Source organism: Mucor mucedo (genome assembly GCF_025094135.1).
Source record: "Mucor mucedo strain NRRL 3635 chromosome Unknown EV154scaffold_31, whole genome shotgun sequence".
NCBI classification, from domain to species: domain Eukaryota; kingdom Fungi; phylum Mucoromycota; class Mucoromycetes; order Mucorales; family Mucoraceae; genus Mucor; species Mucor mucedo.
Window position 1 is genome coordinate 35,929 of NW_026252315.1, and position 13,119 is coordinate 49,047.

At 35.2% G+C, this 13,119-nt stretch overlaps 4 protein-coding genes across 4 annotated transcripts; 1 reads left to right on the forward strand and 3 right to left on the reverse strand.

Moving 5' to 3' along the window:
* Positions 1-177: 177 nt before the first annotated feature.
* Positions 178-1,985, reverse strand: EV154DRAFT_181908 (uncharacterized protein). The gene is made up of 4 exons (XM_051594247.1): positions 1,806-1,985; positions 1,708-1,741; positions 1,458-1,654; positions 178-1,407 (listed from the first exon to the last, which is right to left on the reverse strand). The coding sequence occupies exons 1-4, from the start codon at positions 1,893-1,895 to the stop codon at positions 550-552; spliced, it is 1,179 nt and encodes a 392-aa protein (XP_051459124.1). The 5' UTR covers positions 1,896-1,985; the 3' UTR covers positions 178-549.
* A 4,151-nt stretch (positions 1,986-6,136) lies between these two features.
* On the forward strand, positions 6,137-7,782 carry EV154DRAFT_503875 (uncharacterized protein). The gene is made up of 5 exons (XM_051600966.1): positions 6,137-6,314; positions 6,487-6,579; positions 6,641-6,780; positions 6,834-7,021; positions 7,099-7,782. The coding sequence occupies exons 1-5, from the start codon at positions 6,189-6,191 to the stop codon at positions 7,605-7,607; spliced, it is 1,056 nt and encodes a 351-aa protein (XP_051459125.1). The 5' UTR covers positions 6,137-6,188; the 3' UTR covers positions 7,608-7,782.
* Positions 7,783-7,845: 63 nt separating this feature from the next.
* On the reverse strand, positions 7,846-9,847 carry EV154DRAFT_503876 (chaperonin 10-like protein). Its single transcript, XM_051600967.1, has 4 exons — positions 9,438-9,847; positions 8,879-9,381; positions 8,238-8,816; positions 7,846-8,107 (listed from the first exon to the last, which is right to left on the reverse strand). Exons 1-3 carry the CDS (start codon positions 9,481-9,483, stop codon positions 8,316-8,318), a joined length of 1,050 nt encoding a protein of 349 aa, XP_051459126.1. The 5' UTR covers positions 9,484-9,847; the 3' UTR covers positions 7,846-8,107; positions 8,238-8,315.
* Positions 9,848-10,056: 209 nt separating this feature from the next.
* EV154DRAFT_503879 (Poly(A) polymerase central domain-containing protein) lies at positions 10,057-12,380 on the reverse strand. The gene is made up of 7 exons (XM_051600968.1): positions 12,167-12,380; positions 11,961-12,109; positions 11,791-11,900; positions 11,684-11,737; positions 10,643-11,630; positions 10,295-10,582; positions 10,057-10,244 (listed from the first exon to the last, which is right to left on the reverse strand). Exons 1-6 carry the CDS (start codon positions 12,313-12,315, stop codon positions 10,383-10,385), a joined length of 1,650 nt encoding a protein of 549 aa, XP_051459127.1. The 5' UTR covers positions 12,316-12,380; the 3' UTR covers positions 10,057-10,244; positions 10,295-10,382.
* Positions 12,381-13,119: the final 739 nt, after the last annotated feature.

Consider the following 13,119-nt stretch of genomic DNA (forward strand, 5'->3'; position numbering starts at 1 on the left):
TCCAGTCTATTATTGTATTAGACGTGTTTGTGTTCTTTATTATACAATTTTGCTCCAACCATTTTGATTTTCAAGTAAAGGTTAAGACACTTCTACAATTATAGAAATTTTAACATTTACACAGACCCTTTTTTAGTTTAATTTGAGAACATTGGCCTGGGTAGACATACTGATTGAGGTCGATGCCTTCCGATGGACTGCTTTGTCAGCCCTACAATGCATGCTCCCGTTATACAGGTAAATCGTCCGTTTATCTAAATACTTTTATAATGATGATAAATATGGAATTTCTTTTGAAAACAGGTTGGACAGTCATAGGGTGTTCATAGTTTTATTTTTATAGTGTACAGCCGGTGTTTATTGAAAAATAAATCAATACGCATCATAGTGGTTATTGCTTTGATTAAACAAACAACACTTTCAAGAATGTATACAAGTACAATTCGAGCATGCGTCAAATGTAAAAGAAAATACCTTACAATATGTGTCAGTGTATAAGTGCTTTTTATAAACATAACTTAACAATAAATGGGACACCATTGAACATCTTTATTTATTCAATCTATTATTATATGTAGTTAGGGCACTACTGCCTTTGGTTGATAGATAAGAATTTGTTGTATACGCGATAGCGTCAGAAGAAAGACGGCTGGAGGTAGTTTGTAAGTAGTATAATTCATGCGGATGAATAAACTGTTTACCACGATTAGGAGTGTATCTAAATTTTTCCAACAAGGATATTTCTGGTAAGATAGGTGCTGGTGGGGATGTAGCAATTGCAGGTCCCTTTTCTTGTGGGCTTTGAGAATCTTTAGACTCGTCGTCGTGAAAATAATCAGCGCCATCGTCGTCATCCTCCTCCGTGTATGAATAATTGGTCGTTGTCGGTGATTCGGAGGCTGTACTGTTGACCGCCAAAGGTGGTATATTGAATAAGGGTGCTGGTAAAGGAAGTGATGTCTTGGAAGCAGTCTTATTTAATGATAATACACAAACAACGTATAATTGTTGTAGACTGCTTGTGTCAAACAAATCGGCCCCAAGTCCACCACCAAGGTATAACTTACAATTCATTTCTTCGTGCGTCTTTTCTTGACCACCTGTCCGAAAATTTAACTTTGTTTTTAATGTTAAAGATCCGTTCGCTATATTTAGTAAGGTCGATAAAGGAGAAGAAAAGAATGCTTCATAAGACGAACGAACTGTCTCTGGTGGTTGTTTCTTCTGTTGGTGCTGAACAGCATTGTCCAATAAACAGCGATGCAATTTTGACATGCTTTGGCAACTCTCTCCTGGGATTAAGAAATCGTAGATGGAGCGATGAGAAAATTCCTGCGGATAGAGCTGAAGGTATTCCAGAGATTCATCAGTCACTCTGGCACAACATAAATCCATGGATAAAAGAACCTAATTTTGATGTCAGCTTTGTTGTTTTGTAAAAATAGTCTTCATCTTACAGTCATTGTATCATTTGAAACTGCGGTAACTTCAGAAGGGAATGTCATGACATGATAGTTTGTCGGTAGTGTTGTTGGTCGAACTTTGTTATTATTACTATCTCGCATCATTTTTGGTCGTCCTCGCTTTTTATGCTGGACATCGTGACAGGTATCTGTCTTATCGGCAGAGACACATCGTTGGCAAGGTCTTGATACTATCAGATTTTATTTAATAAATGGATCCTTATTCAATCAAAGTTGTGCTTACCATCACAAGCTAAATGTGCTTTTTTGCAGTTCACCTTTTAATGGTTATTAGTATGACAGATTACGGCGTGTTTTTTCGTTTTTTCTGTGGTACTTTACGCATGCTGCAGATACATGAACTTTATTATGTCTTTTTCTTTGTTGTTGATCGTTATTAAACAGCGGTAATGTAGGGGGAGTATAATCCATTAAATAATTCTTTAAAAGGACAAAAGAGGAGGAAAAGGGAAAAGGGAAAAACAGGGTTTTGATTTACGTTTACCATTTTTTTTTTTGTGTGAGGGAAAAAAGTTAGGAGATTAAAAAATCTCCTAAACTTCCGGGTCCTCAAGCTCATTTAGGATTAGGGGAAAAAACAATCATGTCAGAATTTAAGAGAGCTTATGACTTTAACCCATCACTTACAGCAGCGTTATATTCTCAATTGTTCAGAACGTCCAGCTGTGTGTGTTACCTGAGCGATTAAGTTGATAAATTATATAAACTCACGCAATTAGCGCACACTTCATTTGTATGCAAGCAAACAGAGGGTCGATAATTGAGTACTTTACAGCATATGTTGTAGTTGTAGAGTATACAATTCCTACCATTCGTATGTAATTCGCTATTTTAAAACGAAATACAACAGTACCTATTTTATTTTTGAGGACACGTCTAATATTACCAAGATAACATACCATTGACCGTACATTTATAATATATGTAGCAATGTCAAATCGCCCAAAACAGCAACAAAATCTCCATAGTTATGTTATGAAAGGATTTACCGATTTGCTCCTAAAACATATGTGACACAACAATGGTGTAACAATTTCACATGATATCATGGGAGCTTTATGAGACTTCGATTAGCTTGAAATTTTTCTGCAAATAATTCAAAACAAGCGATTCGAATTTATTCAAAGAATCTTGCGCTTTTTATTCCAATATTGTTTTTTTAATTTTACACTCTTATGTGTCCAAAAGCCTCTACGAGCAGTTTATGTGTTTGTTAAAAACTAGAGTAAATTTGAGCTTATTTTGTAAAAACCGAACTTAGCATACAATATGAGGAAGCTTGAATTCATAAATGAACATTCGTTAGCGCAATAAAAGCATTTTACATTTAAAAATATAAAAGTGTTAACTCCAAAAATAGCTGTAAGCGACATAAGAGCATTGAAAAAGGCTTATGGTTTAAATCTGCCATATCTATCTAAAAAAGGAAGCATGATTTGTTAAATAAAAAAGTCCTGTGCAATAATGAAGAGAATTCATTTATTTCCATCATAAAAATATTGGCCTATTTGCCAAAAGCTAGGTCTTGTTATTTATAAAGTAAGCTATATATATATAATTATCCTTCTAATAAGATCTCCATATTATCGCATACCTTTTTCTTTTTTTGCTTATTACATAGATAGGGAAATCAATACCGTTGAGGTACAGCGCTTGTGATCGGTTGCAAAATATAGATGAAATTATTATTTTTTTGTCTTGTCAAAAAGGTAGTCTTGTGGATGCACGGCAGATTAATATCATCTGCTTGTGAAACCATTTAGCCACATCCTACAACGACTTCTACATGGAAAGCTACGAAGCACGCATTGGAATTACTTTATTTACAGACTTAAAATACTGAAAGACACTATATTACAGTAAGTAATAGACTTAAACATAGTCTACATATCAATTTAAAATTAGTTTTAAAGTTGTAGTGTTGAGAACTTTAACACGTCGCTCATAAAAAGACCGGTGTATAGTTACGCTTTAAATATAGTTATATTAAATCATACGGTATATCCTAATATTTCACAACACAAATTGAGCTTCATGGTGCAAGCAGTTTTGACCGATATAATTTAGTTAATGAGGAGAAAAATGTCCCCGCCTTCGCTTTCGAGAGAAGTTGTTCTGTATGATAACAAAATTGAAAAAAGACAAGCGATACAGTTGTCACTTTTTTAAAATTTGGTTGTATGAGAAAAACAACCGATATTTAAACTAAGGTTCAGTTGGCTTTGTAAGAACATGGAACGAATGGGTGATTGTATGGCGTAACAATCTCTTGATCTCTATTTAATGTAAGCTCCCGTGAAGTTATTCCTTCATTACAAGTTATACCATATGGATATTAGTTAGAGTAATCAATTACGCCAAGTGATAAGTGAGTATAATTGATTAATACGCTATAATTGTGGACTACAAAACTGTATTACTTTATAAGAAATTCAAGTAATAATGCTTACCGCTAGGTAGTTCAGTTTTTGGGAGGCTTTTGATAATTCTTAAACAAAAAACCGGGACAATGCGTGATTTATGAATGAATTTATTGGCCTATCTGTCCCAGCATGATGTGACAACATTTTTATTAATAATTTGTGAAATTCTCAACATAAATACATAGCTACCACAAATTTGTTTAATGCTCTACCTGGGATGGCTCAAAGTAATTACCAATACAGCCATTTGGTTGACAGTTAACCTAGAAAATAGTGAGCTGGTATCTCTAGAAGAACATACATACATGACAGCCCTAACCGTTTCGCTTTTCTCTTCCCAAGCCGAGATTAAAGTGGCACTGTATAATGATGGAGTTTGTCTGCACCGTCTCCAGATATGCAGCTCCAAAAAACAAATTTTGAGTTTGCCGCACGTTGTTTCTTTGATTCGTTTAAATTTATCTAGTTGAACAGTATATGGTAATTTTTAAATCCTTAATAAAAAACCGCCAATCAACCAAGAACATTTTGAATAAAGTTTTATAACAATGGTCCGACATAATGGCGTAAAATCGACTTTACATGCAACTATAAACGTCGCTATCCACACTACAAATACTAACATATTTAGCCGAAACGTGAGTGAGTTACACCAGTGCCTGGATATGCAATTAAATTGTGTAACAAGCTAATGATAGCAGATTAAATTACCTCGGTAGCGTTTCAATCTTTAGAGAAATGATTGTGAATCTAAAGGAATTAGGAAACATAAACAAAATAAAGACTGATGGCGCCATAAAACTAAAAGGTACCTCGAGATGAGGCATCCGTTGTACAAAAAAAGGGTTACGGTTGATCATTATGTCCAATTCATTAGCGATATATTGGATGTACTTTCTACATTAAAGGTTTTTATTTTTCTGTAAGTAGTATCTTCTTTCATAGTCCTAACCCTGCTTATCTGGTGAGTATACAAAGGGCTTAATGTAGCTGAATACAAAACCCATCATATATAATTGATCTTAAAGACCATTGAAGGAAGCGAAGATGTTCTTATTGACCATTCACAACATCTTATTCAGTATTCTAAATGGATGCCTTCTTAGTGCTTAAAGTAAACTTTTTTTTGTGGTTGCTTCGAATAACAGCATGTTTTTAAAAGGATGCATAATTTAGTTTTAAACATTTAACCAAACCTGCCTTCTTCTTTAGGGTAATTTAACCTCGCACAAATATCTAAAAGTATTCAAAGAAGCGGGTAGTGTTTTAAATCATTCAGTAAACTGAGACTGGAGACACTGTTCGCTTAATTATGCATGTTGCATATATACAAATCAGATACATAAATTACTTAAACGACAGAGTGCTTAAGTTTGAAAAAAAAAATCTCCTTAACCTTTTAATCTCCAACGGTTGTTGATTGGACATTTGGTAAGTAGCTTATAGCCAACCAAACATCATCCGACTGTGTTGTATGCTATTGGTTACCAGAATCAGAAGACAAACGTGCTTCTTGTAACAATGACGTCGGCTGCAATGCGTGAATCAATTTTGACATTGTTGTCGGCTGTTAATAAGTTGGATTTCTCCTTTTTTTCAAAAAGTGTATATCCTTCTTGTCCTTAAATTATTTAGTCGATTTTAAAGTAGATGGGAAAAGAGGGTGGAAGTAGGATTTACGACATCTTTATTGGCAACATCTAGAATTTATTGAGCAATAGTGCATGAAAGTGAGTCAGCAGTCTCATTAATAAGGTGATATTGAGCAAAAGTGAACCAAATATGTGGTATCTTTATTATGTCTAATTTATAATCCTAATGGCTATTGTTTGTTCATAAAAACTTTTAACAGGGATAAGGTGGCGTTTCAGGTAGAGAATCAATAGTTTAGATGTAGCAAGCTCTGACAAAAAGAATAAAGATACATTAAGATTTTATTTGGTTGAAACACGCAGGTTTTATATCTTTTATTTTCTGTAATTAATCGAAGTAGAAAAAGGAGCTACATGATTTGAGACGAATTGGGGAATTTAAAAAGAATGTGGGTGCATTTGCTTGCGGCTAACAAAGCAGAACTTCGGTTCAAGTCCAATCATGACGTATATTTTGTTGCCCCCGTTCCTCCTCCTCCTCCCCCCAAATAAATGAGACTATACCAATTAGGAATATCGCAGTTTCTGTTTATAAAACAGAAAAGTTTTTTAGTTTTATTCCCTCTTTTCTTTTGTAAAAAACTTTCGTAAAAACCTTTTTTTTTTTAAAAAAAATACATAACTTGAAAATGACAGACTGTACATCACTCATCATCCATAATTTGGACAAGAACATCACAGAAGAAATTCTGAGCAATGTATTTGCTTTGATCTCTCCTATAGCGAGTGTCAAGATAACAAGTGATAACAGAAATGTAAGTTACAGAGTCGGGGTTTTTTTACCCAAAAAAAAAGTTATGGTTATAGATTTTACGGTTCAATCAAAATCTTGGTAGATCACAAGATTAGATTGCAGCAAAAATCTAATCATCATGGCACTAGTTGAAATTATCATGCATGCTAATTTTTTTACTCGATGCTTTCTAGAATGGTTTAAATTGTGCCGTTATAGAATTCCATGAATATCAAGCTGCTGAACAAGCATTACATGCTATGGATAAGCGTGTAATATATAATCAGGTAATGATTAAATAAACACAATGAAAAATTCACACACTCACACACTCCTTTTTCCGATCAGGAAATTGCTGTAAACTGGAATAATGAACATAAAGACGATGATATCATTCAGGAAGCTCCATCACAGGTTATTGTTTCTGATTTGGACCCCAAAGTAGATGACGAAATTTTGAGGAATACTTTCAAACAATTCCACATTGCGTATGTGTATAAAACTAATGTAGACAGACTGCATAAACTAATTCTATTAATAGTGACGCACGTGTGATAAATGGCCAAGGAATCGTAACTTTTGATCAAAAATCGCACGCTGAAGAAGCTATTCGTCAAATGGACTCTCAGCCCATCTTATCATCAAATGTACATTGTTATATGGCACCTGACAACAGTGATGCTGTATCTACCAATAGTTCAAGACGCTCATCGTCCGACAGTGATCATGGTATATATTTTTATGTTTAATGTTTTCCACAAGGCCCAATTGCAGTAAAACTAACCTTTATTCATTAAAAAAAAAAGTTGTCCTCTCTAATATGTCCTATGAGGAGATTTTTGCACAAACACCACTTTACAATACATCTGTATATATTTCAAACTTACCAAAACAAGTTATCAAGCAAGATATAATACCACATTTACAGCAATATGGGTTTGTATCGGACATTTATGTTAAAGGATCTAAAGCAACTGTCAAACTGGATACGCACGCAAATGCAGCTACTGCTATATTCGCTTTACAAGGGGTCAATATTGCTGGAAATAATGTTCGTCTAGGTTGGGTCAAGGATAGAGCTCCCCAACGTGTTGATAGCCAAGATAATATGCAAAGATCATATAACGTTTTCTCACCTGGCTACATTACTCCCAGTAAATACGTAAATCTCATTACAAACACATATGACAATCACACAACAATGAGACCTCCTGCACCTACTTCAGATCCTATGGGTGGTGAGCCTGGAGGTGGACTTCATGGCTGGAACCAATACTATCAGCAATATTATAGTGCTGGTCATTTAACCATTTAATTTCCCATTGCATTTGTAATAAAAGTAAATAAACAAAAACTATACCCAACGGAACTTATAGACGATTCTTTGACTTCCATCAGTAACACGAACCGTGAGAAAACTATCAGAAAATATGCAATGGGACTTGACAAAAACTTTTGTTTTGAACGCACCCCCCAATTTGCATACAGCCGCGGACATATATATATATAAATATATATTTTGTAACTGAGTTCAGTTTCTTAGGCTAAAATATGTAATGGGCACATCGGTTCAAGCATCCGGGGTTGTCTTATTGACTTGACAAATATGTAACCAGTAGTTGTTATTTTAGGGCTTCTTTCTTAATGACGCAAGGTGGCAATATATGTAGCCTATCATACCCTCTTTCTCGAGTCACACGGTCACTGAAGTGTGTTGACAAATCGGCAAAAGCCATAATGAATGTCTGCAGAGCTTCTCGTGGAATTACCAGTTAACGGCTCTGTCAAACTATAGTACAAACATGAAATAATTGGTAAAATACACAAACAACTAAAAGTGTTTTGTTTTTAATTGTAAACATTAAATCTTGATTTGGTCAGGATTGGTAAGCATTATGTGACCATTGTTCTAGACTAAATACACTGGCATAACGTGAAACTCCCCATTGTTTAGAACATATTCCATGAATGCAAAGTACAAAGTGTAATTTATTATATAAGGTTTGAGTATATTCAAGAGATTCTAGTTTTCCAAGACAAATCTGAAGCGAGGTAAATTTTTGTTAAAATCTTCAAGTGCTTTGGGTGCTTCCTTCATAGGGTATTTTTGAATCCAGGGCAATACGTTATGTTCAGCAGCAAATTTCAACATGTCTTCAATCTCGGCTGGTGATCCAATAGCAGAACCACAAATGTTTACTTGACTCATTGAAAGCATCATGGGAGGAACTTCAGGGAAATTCCAAGAAGGAAGACTGACATTGATAAAGGTACCGTTAGGCTTGAATAAGGGGATGAATGTCTTCCAAGCAAAATCGTCACTAGCACCAGTACAAAGAATATGTGTCAATTGACCCTTGATACTTTTTAAATCCTCTTCGCTTGATGTGATAACGTAATCATCTGCTCCCAACTCTTTAGCAACATCCTTCTTCTTGTCGTTATGAGACAAGGCAATGACACGTGCTCCCATTGCTTTGGCCCATAAAATACCATAATGACCAAGACCACCAATACCCATAATCTACAAAATACACATGTTAATACTGAGTGTCATGACAACTAGACAACTAATGGTATACATACACCAACAACAGAATCCTTATTGACATTGTGTCTCTTTAAAGGACCATAACTGGTAACACCCGCGCAGAAAAAGGTACATGCGATTTCATTTGTCATGTTATCAGGAATCTTGAAAACAAATCTTGAATCACCTCTCCATCTATCAGCATAACCACCAAAGGATTTATCGCCATTGGGCCAGAAACTGTTATAAGTACCAGTACGAGTTGTACCTTTACATAAATTCTCCCAGCCAGATTTACAGGGACCACACTCATGGCACGATCCAGATTGTGCACCAACACCGATACGATCACCCACTTTGACATTTGTCACTTTCTTGCCAACACGAGTTGCGACACCGGCAATTTCGTGGCCTACGACACTAGGGTAATTTGCTGGTCCCCAGTTGGATTCAAGTGTGTGAACATCAGAACCACAAATACCACAATGGGTGACATCCATATCTACACTATAATCATCTTCTGCGCGAAGTGGCATCTCCTTCCATTCCAAAGACTCGCCTTATGTGATATGTCAATATTGCATTATAATAATTCAATAAGGTGATTCATGTTACCTTTTCCTTCGCAAACCCAGCCGTTGAATGTTTTTGGTCCAGACATTATTTCTATTTTTTCTATGTATTTAAAAGTGATTTCTTTTTTTTTTTTTTTTATGGATAAATCCTTTGTATTTATACTTCAAAAAAAAAAAAAGTAGACTATAAATTCCGGATCAGGTACTTTGATACACAGCCATCTTTTTAATAGATTATTCAGCTTTTTATCCGTCACCCTGCCTGTAACTTGAAGATAACGGCTACGGTATTACGTATACCACCTTCCAAATCAGGCTTTATTTTTCCATATGCTAAATAATTTACCCTTGCCTACTTTTACCCATTTTGTTTGAGCTGACTATGGCATGACAAATATGCTACGTCAGTCGGAGCTTGTGGTTACAATAAAAGTGGAAATAACAAACAACGAAAAAAGTATAGGTTTTTATTTTAATAGAAAAAAAAAATTCAAGTAATTGTGGAAAGGGGTCCAACAAAATCCAGAGGGAAAAAGGTGTAAAAAAAAAAAAAAAAAAAAAAAAAAAGAAAAAAAAGTTCAAAAAACCAATTTTTTTTTTTTTTCTTTCTATATACAAAATGTGTTAGTATTCTTAATTATTCTTTTTACTCAACCGGTGTTGCGGTAGTGGTAGGAGTAGTGATGGTGGTGGGAATTGGAGTAACTACAGTAGGAATTGGAGTTACTGCAGTAGGAGGAGGAGGAGGAGGAGGAGTAGATGCAATCTCCTGTGATTGAGAAGTAACAGATGTGGTATTACTGGGACGGTGTTTCTTGCTAGGTTGTGATGATGGATTGTTCTTGCGCTAGATATACATAATTAGCATATATGTCACAACAATAAACTGTCACTTACATCATCTTGAGGTCTCTTTGGTTTTCTTTCATCTCCAGTTAATTCAAAAGGCAACATAGATCTAGAAAAGAAAAAGGTTGAAAAGGTGTTAGTTCCAATGCACTTGGATATTGCAAAAATTATTGATTTGTATAAAAAAAGACAAATTGTTTATTATGCAGCACCCTTTAAGACTCTGAACGGATATCTTCATCTCATTTTCATCGTATTTATCCCAGGCCTTGACCAATCTAAGAAAATCTTGTAACGGGTGCACGATATTCAGCTTTCTGGTTTCATTGGATCCAGCTACATGTGAAAATAATTATTAGCATATTAATAGTTCGTTAAAGATCATCCTCTTCTTACCAATCTTGGGCAACGTTTCGAGCCCAATATAAAATGTAGTAGAGAATACTCTTACAACATCCTTCTCATTCTCTTCAGTCACTAAACCTTTTTCCTTTAACAGATCCATATGGTTTGTTTCCAAACTACCTTCCTCTACAGTAAATGAGCGCTCTTGTGAATATACACCCTTGGATGCATTGATAACTTCCTCGCTTGTTAAACAGTAGTGAATTTTGTCAATGCCCTTAATGTATGGATGCGCGAGTTTGATCAGTTCAAGTAATTCCAGTTTCAATACGAGTTGACGCAACTTGGCTTCGACCAGACCAGACCAGGTCAATTGGGATTCTGAAGACATGGAAGAAGAAGTGATTTCAAGATAGTTTTTGTAAGAATGGAAAAAATCACTCTTTACAAACAAATCAGCCCATTTTCCCTCACCATCCATCACCTTTTCCACAACATCAATTCCATGCTTAAATTCATTAATCATAATAGCACGGGTTGAATCAGTAACGTTATGGGTTGCGCACATGGATGGATAAGCAGGCGTAATGATGGGCATACGATGACTTCTATCGGCTGGGTACAATTTGGGGTTCCAAACACGTACTTGAAGAGGACCATCCTCTAAAGGGCGAAGTAAGACAGGTTGTGGCCATTTCCATCTATACATGATTGTAAAGAATCTGGCAACAATGGCTGAGGCACAAGCATTGGGATATAACTGACAAATACGTGCGATTAACATGGCCCAAGCAACACCACCTAAAAATCCCATCACGTTGGAATAGATGGATCTACATTTTGCCCATAATTTAATTGTTCTCAATGCAATTCGAAATGTTGCCACGTCAGGAACAAGGCGTAAAATATCGTCAGTGACTCTGGAACCGTTTAAACTACGAACACACCGTTCATCCAAATTCTTTAACACATTATTATCAGCAAGTTCAAGATCGTCGGGTACTCGTGCAATTGATAACCTTGCGCAAATAAAATCGATCTGTAATTCATCTTAGTATCTATCACTGCTTTCAATTAATATACCACACTTACGGGAATACCAGAAAAATGCATCTTGATAACAGGTACATAAGCGTCAGAAACAGCCTATAGAATTATGTTAGTAACAGGTGTAAATCTACTTTATAGAAATACTTTACAGATAACTCGGTAACTTCAGGTCTTGCTTTCAACATATCGTACATGATTGTAAAAAAATGCTCTCTTTCAACATGCTTAGGAAACACACATAGTGTATCAATATCGGCACCTGTCATCAAATAGACACTGTTAATATATACATACATATATAATAATTTATTTGTTATACCTGTGCCATGAACACCAAGTCTGTAACTACCATAGGTAAAGATCTTTCCACCAGCTTCTTTGGCAAGAGTGTCAGGGAAACCTTTAGATTTGCTAACGGTATAAACAAAATCTTTTACCATCTTGTCTAATTTTCCCAAAACAACAACTCTGTATAACGATTAGTTTTCGAATTCCAAATCGCTTTTTCGCATCTGGGAATTTTACCTCTTTTGGGCTTCTTGTTCACTTTCAAACAGACCGAAATCCTTAAGTGTCTGTACGAGGCTTTCTGTTAATTTTAATTCTTTTTCTGTTGGAGGAGCTGAGGAAATGGGTGGTGTGACACCGAATTGACGTGGAGCTTCTTGACTCATTACAATACACGTAGTATATAAAAAGGGGATAAAGAAAATATAAAAAAAAAAAAAAAAAAGAAAAAATCAAGTAATAGGGTGACTGTTTCCAAACACGTTTAAAAATAACTTTTTTTTTTTTTTTGGGCGTAGATATGTGCTAATTTAAGGCTACAGTAAATCACTCACTCAAACTCTTGGTGAAAAATTATATCTCGCTGTCTTTTAAATGAAGGACTTACTGTCTTTTCATAAAGAAGATCTTCTTGCCAGTTTATGTGACTCACTTGCCGAACATTTTCTTCATCTCTTAAGGCTCCACTCCGAACTTCCAAAACATGAGTTATCCCAGAAATTGAAAATTACTTTATATGGCCCTAATGTGATACGAAGCGGTTAACTTTCATTGGTTATCCGAAGCGATTTAGCATAATTTTTTACCAAAGCACGTTTATTTTTTGGAAAAAGCTCTAAATGTCGGATCATAATTTGGACTATTTAACTTACTTAAATCATTTGATTATACTACTTGCATTCATTATAACAGCCAAAGCTGTAGCTATGATATAGAAATTTTAGACTCGTCGTCGAAATCGTACTTCAGAGCTTTTCCACAAGCTCACCCCAAAGACTTCTTATGTGTTACCTTTATGAATAAAGAGAAACTCTTTCGTATGCTTTCTTTGTCAATAGTTCATCATTCAAATTTTTGTAAAGAAAGTCCGAGTAAAAATCCTGGTTAGAACTGTCTAACTAACCCCAAATTAAATGCAAAGATGTCCTTTATTTTATGAAATTTCCTTAATGACCAAGTAGTATTACAAC

What these genes read in the sequence shown, in the direction of transcription:
- EV154DRAFT_503876 (XM_051600967.1), bottom strand. Translation starts at nt 9,483, where the DNA reads ATGTCTGGACCAAAAACATTCAACGGCTGGGTTTGCGAAGGAAAAG. An exon ending in CTGGGTTTGCGAAGGAAAAG is followed by an intron (nt 9,382 to 9,437) that starts GTAACATGAATC and finishes ATATCACATAAG; the next exon opens with GCGAGTCTTTGGAATGGAAG. An exon ending in ATAAGGATTCTGTTGTTGGT is followed by an intron (nt 8,817 to 8,878) that starts GTATGTATACCA and finishes TGTATTTTGTAG; the next exon opens with ATTATGGGTATTGGTGGTCT.
- EV154DRAFT_181908 (XM_051594247.1), bottom strand. Translation starts at nt 1,895, where the DNA reads ATGGATTATACTCCCCCTACATTACCGCTGTTTAATAACGATCAACAA. An exon ending in TTCATGTATCTGCAGCATGC is followed by an intron (nt 1,742 to 1,805) that starts GTAAAGTACCAC and finishes AACCATTAAAAG; the next exon opens with GTGAACTGCAAAAAAGCACA. An exon ending in AGCACATTTAGCTTGTGATG is followed by an intron (nt 1,655 to 1,707) that starts GTAAGCACAACT and finishes AAAATCTGATAG; the next exon opens with TATCAAGACCTTGCCAACGA.
- EV154DRAFT_503875 (XM_051600966.1), top strand. Translation starts at nt 6,189, where the DNA reads ATGACAGACTGTACATCACTCATCATCCATAATTTGGACAAGAACATC. An exon ending in TAACAAGTGATAACAGAAAT is followed by an intron (nt 6,315 to 6,486) that starts GTAAGTTACAGA and finishes GATGCTTTCTAG; the next exon opens with AATGGTTTAAATTGTGCCGT. An exon ending in TTCAAACAATTCCACATTGC is followed by an intron (nt 6,781 to 6,833) that starts GTATGTGTATAA and finishes TTCTATTAATAG; the next exon opens with TGACGCACGTGTGATAAATG.
- EV154DRAFT_503879 (XM_051600968.1), bottom strand. Translation starts at nt 12,315, where the DNA reads ATGAGTCAAGAAGCTCCACGTCAATTCGGTGTCACACCACCCATTTCC. An exon ending in TGCATTTTTCTGGTATTCCC is followed by an intron (nt 11,631 to 11,683) that starts GTAAGTGTGGTA and finishes GATGAATTACAG; the next exon opens with ATCGATTTTATTTGCGCAAG. An exon ending in CGAAACGTTGCCCAAGATTG is followed by an intron (nt 10,583 to 10,642) that starts GTAAGAAGAGGA and finishes TTTCACATGTAG; the next exon opens with CTGGATCCAATGAAACCAGA.